This window comes from Dreissena polymorpha, unplaced genomic scaffold (genome assembly GCF_020536995.1).
Source record: "Dreissena polymorpha isolate Duluth1 unplaced genomic scaffold, UMN_Dpol_1.0 chrUn100, whole genome shotgun sequence".
In the NCBI taxonomy this organism is placed as follows: Eukaryota; Metazoa; Mollusca; class Bivalvia; order Myida; family Dreissenidae; genus Dreissena; species Dreissena polymorpha.
Window position 1 is genome coordinate 18,668 of NW_026273414.1, and position 7,963 is coordinate 26,630.

Here is a 7,963-nt window from a genome sequence, read left to right on the forward strand (position 1 = left end):
CACTATTTCATGACAACAGCGCACACGTTAACCAACTTGATTCTTAAAAAAAATGCAATACATTTTCGTTATTTGTTCGTCGATATCTTTTTATTTTTGGTTAACGAGTGCGCTGTATGTGAAAAATACATTTATTTTCTTCTAAATCGAAATTTGATTGAACACTTTATAATTAATCACCATGAACGGTTGTTTCCACGCAATATCGCGTTAGCAATCAAGTTGCTTTTTTACCAGCTTAACTTAGAAAAAGGTAGTGTTCCCTATAATTTATAATTCACGGGAGACAACTCCATTAACTTATTTAGGCCTATGGGAAGTAATCTTATCAAGCGAGCGGGATAAATCCATTCTATACATAGATGGTGACGTCACTACGTTATTGTCATTAAGACCGGTGTGTACACAATGGGATAAATCTACATGGAAGATACAGCGTCTGCTTCGCATCATTTTAGCTGAACAGTAAAAGTAATTTAAACAAAATATGTGAGGTTAAGTTTCATCACCTTATATCAACAGACAGGTATGTTGTAGAAAACATGTTTTCAGTCAGTTATACACTTCAACACCGTTATTTCGAACACCGATAATCCGAAGTCACCGTTATTTCGAAGTATTTTTCGGGTCCCGATTTTGGTTCTTCTTTGTTTAATGTAAAATTTCATTGTTAATCCGAACTTCGTTAAACCGAAGAAATCGTTAATTCGAAGTGATTCTTTCGGTCCCAACAATAAAATTCGCACCTAATTATCAATCTTTAATCCGAAGTCAAAACTGCGAAACACTAAGCGTAAGTTCACACCTTTGTCTAAAGCCGATAATTACACTTTGTCGTCTGCGCGTAGCAAATAGCAGATAATTTGGTGTTCCGGCAAACACACTGTCAACATGGCTCTAACAAGGTTCTGATACTTTGTGCTATTGATTCTATTTTATATGTTCTGTAATAAGAGGAAAATAAAAAAGAAGAAAAATAATCGTTTTATTCCTCCGTTAGAAGCTATCTATTGCTATCTGACTAGTTTACGTTTTTAAGTAAAACAATTATTAATAGTAGCGTGTAACCGAACCATGCGAAGTCCATAGCGTTTTATTTTTAGAGAATCAAAGAAGTCTTCTGTCAAATGTTTATTTCGAATTATCATTAATCCGAAGTTTTTTTAACGGTCCCGATGACTTCGAAATATCGATGTTGAAGTGTATAATATAAAAGTCACGAAAATCATAGGGTCAATCCGTGAAAAGTCGGACGTCTTTAAAAGTCGGACAGTTGACAGTAAAACACATAATAAAATATACAATAACCGACTTGAAATCCCTTGTTACACGCATTTAGTGACACATAGCCATTCACTTTGAAAAATACATCTGCACAGTATGTGCATCGACACCGTTTATGTAAACACAAAACCAATGACGTGCCACACACAGGCTTATGACGATACGCATTGTTTCCAGAAAGGCGGGCAATTTGAATGCTAAGGTTCGTTCAGTGATTTTCATTGCGCAACGGCTATACGATTGTATATTCATTAAGATATTGATTGTTTTATTGTTTAAGGAGATAAAATTTAATAGTTTTATGAAAAATATCTGAAAGTTTATTATGTATTTGACGAAATTAAAAGTGTCCGACATTTAACTACATATTTTGCATTGCAGTTAAAACTCGGACAATAGCAAGGAAATAACAAACACACAAAAAACGAAGCCACTTTGCATAAAGTTATCAATCATGGCTAATTATTGACAATAAATACTAAATACAGCAGTAAGCCTGTGCAGTTCGTAAATGTTATAATGAAATAAACACCGACTGCCCGGCTATATCATTGGTAAGCACACTCGATTATCACTCAGGCGACCCAGGTTTGATACCCGCTCCCGGCGCATATGAGTTCGGTTGGTGGTCAACTGTTTTCCCCACAGCACAAGACCACCTCAAAATTATTACCTCAGTAAATAGTTAAACATTGCATATATAATTCAAATCTTGTTCAAACTTTTGTTTGACTAAAATCTGATTAGGTAGTTGCGCGGAAGGACCTAATAAACTTCGAAATACACACCGTCCCGCTGGCATCAACGTGCAAGAATAAACAGACATGAAAGGGCGCGAAAACAACGTTGACGCCGGAAATGCACGACGTCATATCCGTACATATTTGAAACATCTTGAAAGAAAATTGCCGCTGATGAAGACCGTGATGTCGAAAGCTTCGGCATAAAATAAATACAGCGTTTTTGTTTATATATATATATATTATCGGTGATGTAGACGACATACGGACAAGAAAGACCAGGTCCATTCGAACATGTTTCGCAGTGCTTTAAATACCAAGTCGACTGTTACATGATTTACCAAATTTATCCATATATTTAATGATGATACTGATAAACTTAAATTTCCATTTCTAGATCTCATGTTCACAATATATCGTGGAGAAAAAGTAACTTTTCGATCTTTTCCGACGATGAATATGATGGTTAACAGTCATTAGTGTTCAACATTTTCTTAGTGCAATTATGTATGTAATAGTATGCATAATTGAAAGATTGCTTACTATAGCCGAAAATGAAAATCGTTCTATATCTATTTAGTTTAACAGGATATATTTCAAGAGGTAAAAAATATTTAAAGCACTTTAAAAAAAACGCAATAATCTTATGGAAATTTAAATAAAGTGGGCTTTATAAATAATATGTTTATGTTACAGATTCGGCGTGCGTTGAAATCGTCAAGAAAATCTTTGATGAAATCGTTCGTGCCAAAGAATATGGGATTTAAACATGTTTCCAGGGAGGAGATAAGAACTAACCATACAAGACCTCTAGCGCAAGAATTGTTCGCTGCATCTGACCAAAATAAATCAATAATTGTTTTAGATGGAACATACATATATATACAAAAAAGTTCAAACTTTTCGTTCGCACGTCGGTCGTACTCCATGCACAAGCACAGACCACTTGTCAAACCAATGGTTGTTGTGGCCACCACTGGCTACAATATATCTTTTTTGGGACCGTACTTGGCAGACGGCAAAAACTCAGACGCAAATATACTGAAACACATCATCAATCAAAATACTGAAGATTTAAAGGTTGGGTTAAATTCAAACATGTCATATAACATGAAAAAAAATATCAAACAATACAAAATGTAGGAAACCAACTTGAAGGTGATGATGATGCTGATGATGATTTTGTCGATGATATCGATTATGATTAGTATGATGATTATACTGATAACGATGTTAATATTGATTACGATGATTGTGGTGGTATTCATTATTATGATGTAGATGATGATAATGATGATGATGATGATGGGGATAATGACGATGATGATAATAATGATGATAATGGATGATTATGATGATATTTATAATACAAATAATAGTCAATACGATCGTATGCATACATTCATGCCGTAAACAAAACGTTTCAGAGCTGGATTCAGGAAGGTGATGTGGTCGTAGTTGACAGAGGTTTCCGAGATGCGTCAACTGTTCTCGAAGAACTTGGTGTAACTATGCAGATGCCATCTTTTATGCGAAGGGGGTCTACACAGCACACAAGCGAAGAGTCTAACAAGTCGAGGCTTGTCGCGAAGGTAAAAATCTCCGCGCACATGCACTTGATTTATGATTAGATCACAATATAAATGTAATATATTGAGATGCATTTATACCTTTTTGTGAATAATTATATACTATTTTCAAACTTATTCGATTAACCGATAATTCGCCAATTATTCGATTATTTAATAGCACGGTTAAAATAACTATCGTTTCAGTTGTCTATGTGTATAAGTGTATTGTTTTTATAGATACGATGGGTTGTCGAGTCAACCAATGGCAGACTCAAGACATGGACATATTAAGCCAGGACAATGCATAACACCCAAGTGCCATTTATTGATAAAATATTTAATCTAACATTGATAATCATTTCACAAAATAGATAACCCATTCTTGCGTTAAAACGTACATGGAGAAAACAGACTGAAACAGTCACGTTATTTTCACTTAATACAATCCTACACATATATATTAACATTATTAAAATGTCTTTACAATAATGTGTATATTTATGTAATGAGATTCCTGTTATGCATATGCTATTTATTTAAGGTGACTATGTGCGAATAGTTGGAGCAATCTGTAACCGCTTCAGACCGGCTCTAAGTAGCGGGGACCCTGAACACGACAAAATAGTTGCAGAGAGGATGTTGTATTTGTCAGGGCAGAACAACGATTTACAACAATTCATCTCTGACAACGACATAGAAAAAATAACCAATGCATCGTGGAAACCGGTGGACGAACTAGACATTTACTGTCCAATAATGACCGAGGATGAACTAAGATGTCTTATCTTAGGTGTATACACAGTAAAGCTAGCGGCTTCTTATACACAAGAGCACATGTCAAGTGACGGAATATACTCAATTCACGGTTATGTGCACAATAGGAGTTTGCTGTGCTTGAAGTTCAAAAGTCGGCATGTGTTCCGAAAGCAATATTGGTCTTACATACGTTTCAAGGAGGGGTCAGTCGGTGCATGGTTTTGCAGCTGCCCAGTGGGAGCACGTGTAGTTGGAACATGTGCGCACGTTACAAGTGCGCTGTGGTATCTTTGTTTCCGGCGACACCAAGCTGATCAACTGTCAGATGGTCCGAGAAATTGGGCTGCAGACATCTCAGATGCTGCTAACGTGTCGTATTAAATAACCATGTTTGGGGATTCATATATATAGCCTGCATTAGCTGCATTGGTGGCGTTATTTAAAAAAAATGCGTACTTTATTATTTGAAATCATATTTGTTTCAAAAATGAATAGTGATTGTTTCTCACAGCGCTCAATCCAATTCAATGTCACTCGTACATCTTATCAGTTTCTGCAGTACATATATAAACGAGTCGGTGTTTATGTCACGTCGTAATTATTAGTGTAAGGTGTAAAATCATAAACAATTTCAATATTGTTTCCTGCATAGATTATTTAATAATTAAATATGTTTTAATTTAAATATATGTTAGTAAATTACATTAAAAATTATCACTTTCTGTCGGCACACCAGAAATCTGTTCTTGAGAAAAAAATACGCGAATCTGAACTACATGTATAGGTAATTTATTATATACAAGGTTATGCAATCAGGATATGTAAACGGAATATGGTATTACAATAGGTAATGATATTACACCGTATGTGTTGTTGTTTTATTAATCGGTTCGTTGTTACTTATAGGAATGTCATAGTTTTATTAAGATGCGATTGAAACCAATCTTTCAAATGTAATAACAATTTTGTGATTGTTTTGCGCAAAAAAAAATGGCCATGTGAAGCAGTAATATTGTTTAATATGCATTATATTGTTAATATGATATGTTATACGTGAATTTGATTTATGAAAATGAATTAAATCATTCATCACATTTTGGATCACCTTAATGCTGATTGAAAAAAAAGCGCGGCAATCTGCGTCTATAATATTCGGAGTTGTGACGTTGCCGGAAAGCAACGTTAAATGACGTCAAAATTGGAAAACAGTGGGCGTCTTTGTCTCGGGCTGGAGATAACGTCTTTTGAACAAATACATGCATTGAGGATATTTTGAAAATATGACTCTGCACTTAATGTTGATAGTAGGTTGTAAATAATTTGGATAAAGGCAAATAACGACCCTTAACGTCCCTTGTCCTTAGTGTAATATAACCTTTAAAAAACGCACATACCGGGTCTTCAGGTACAATATCTATAGAAAATCAGTATTTAGCTGTGTTATTTTATTGATTGGATTACATTTAGCGGGAAAACATGTGAAAAGTATAATTGCATGTGTTTTCTACTATTTTTAAAGGAAAATGGGATTTTTCAGGTAAAAAAGTAAAAAAAAAGTACGGAAACCAGATTTTCGGACCCTAGTGCTCACCCGATCATGTTTTAAGAAACTTATAACACTTTTAACGCATCAGTTATGTCCACGGCATGCAAATACGTCCGTGGTCCATTCGAAAGTAGTGCCTATTTCTAAAGAGTTCCTTTGCTCTTGAAAGCGATTGAGCGATCGCACCCATGCTTTTTGTGATTATTTCCTGCATCCTGTGTGTGTCAGCAACATTTTGGCACATTTCATTGGGGATTACGTTGAAAGATGGCTGTTTGGGGTGCGTTTATTGAAGTACGGGACGTTTGTCAAAATTTCACATTCGAAACTCTGTTTTCCGAGGGTGCTTGTCTTTGGGCGAATTTTACTTTCTTAGAAGTTGCGAGACCATATTTTTGACTGCATTTATTGAAAGAGGACAGATTTATCATTAAAATGATACCGGTCTTGCAAAATTTGATATATAGGAGATACAAGAAAAATGCTTTGAAAGTTGGCAGTTTTATAATGGGACCCTGTGGGAAATGGAATTAGTGTAATATAACCTTTAAAAAACGCACATACCGGGTCTTCAGGTACAATATCTATAGAAAATCAGTATTTAGCTGTGTTATTTTATTGATTGGATTACATTTAGCGGAAAGACATGTGAAAAGTATAGTTGCACATGTGTTTTCTACGATTTTTAAAGGAAAATGGGATTTTTCGGGTAAAAAAAGTAAAAAAAAGTACGGAAACCAGATTTTTGGACCTTAGTGCTCACCCGATCATGTTTTAAGAAACTTAAAACACTTTTAACGCATCGGTTATGTCAACGGCATGCAAATACGTGTAAATGGGCTGTTTATTTTGTAGTTTTATATGATTTACATGCGATTTGAGGTCTTTTTGCCTCCGGAATCCAAGTACAGTAAACGCAAGCCAGATGGCTTATCACGTGTCATACTCAAAGGTGTTTTCGGGGTATTTCTAGTTGTCAGATCGACCTGAAATTTTGTATTTGTAGTACAAATATATTAATAATGCTGTAGATGCGTTTTTTCCATGATCTGAAAAGTTAAAGTTTTCTTTAAGGTTACCTCACACTAAATCATTTTGTATCCCTCCGTGGTCCATTCGAAAGTAGTGCCTATTTCAAAAGAGTTCCTTTTCTCTTCGGTATTAAAAGCGATTGAGCGATCGCACCCATGCTTTTTGTGATTATGTCCTGTATTCTATGTGTGTCTGCAACATTTTGGCGCATTTCATTGGGGATTACGTTGAAAGATGACTGACTGGGGTGCGTTAATTGAAGTACGGGACTTTTGTCGAAATTTCACTTTCGAAACTCTGTTTTCCGAGGGTGCTTGCCTTTGGGCGAATTTAACTTTCTTAGAAGTTGCGAGACCATATATTTTTGACTGCAATCATTGGAAGAGGACAGATTTATCATTAAAATGATACCGGTCTTGCAAAATTTGATATTTAGGAGATACAAGAAAAATGCTTTGAAAGTTGGCAGTTTTATAATGGGACCCTATGGGAAATGGAATTAGTGTAATATAACCTTTAGCATCTAACTAATTAACGTTTACATACTTTCGTGCGGTACCGTCCAGAGAAAATAATAAATTCTTAACCATGAGGGGGAAACATTCAATCAAGGGAATGTTAACGGCAAATCGTATGGGCTCTACACATTACACTGCTCATTCAGACTTGTGCAACTCCTGCTATCTGCCAGACACAGGCTACATCAATCATGCTTATTAGTTATGATTGAATACAAATTACGACTACAGTTCGCCAGATTAAAGGATTACAATGCAAATTGGTTAATTTATTGTGCCCAAAAACCCTCTTGAAAAATGTCAATAACTTATAGTACAAAAGCAGTTGTGTATACAACAGTTTTGTATGCAGCAGCATCTGTTTCGGACGCTTCATGAAAACATTTTAGCTTTTTTTACTGAGCATTTATTAAATATACCGTACATACCTTTAAAGTAATTGCAGGATGTCACTTATTTTAAGAGAAAATAAAACCACCAACCTTATTCTCTTCAACATCTAGTTTTCATTACAGC

General features: G+C 35.2%; 1 protein-coding gene across 5 annotated transcripts; it reads left to right on the forward strand.

Annotated features, from left to right (window-relative positions):
* The first annotated feature begins 389 nt into the window (after positions 1-389).
* On the forward strand, positions 390-5,436 carry LOC127864077 (uncharacterized). 5 transcript variants are annotated; one of them, XR_008041425.1, is made up of 5 exons: positions 1,961-2,306; positions 2,721-3,104; positions 3,452-3,616; positions 3,833-3,910; positions 4,137-5,436. XR_008041425.1 is itself a non-coding variant. In XM_052403769.1 (4 exons), the coding sequence occupies exons 2-4, from the start codon at positions 2,757-2,759 to the stop codon at positions 4,152-4,154; spliced, it is 531 nt and encodes a 176-aa protein (XP_052259729.1). In that variant the 5' UTR covers positions 1,965-2,306; positions 2,721-2,756; the 3' UTR covers positions 4,155-5,435. The 5 variants fall into 5 exon arrangements, 1 of the variants encoding a protein (XP_052259729.1); XR_008041423.1 differs by lacking the exon at positions 1,961-2,306 and adding an exon at positions 390-526 and having other exon boundaries at positions 3,833-5,436; XR_008041422.1 differs by having other exon boundaries at positions 3,833-5,436.
* Positions 5,437-7,963: the final 2,527 nt, after the last annotated feature.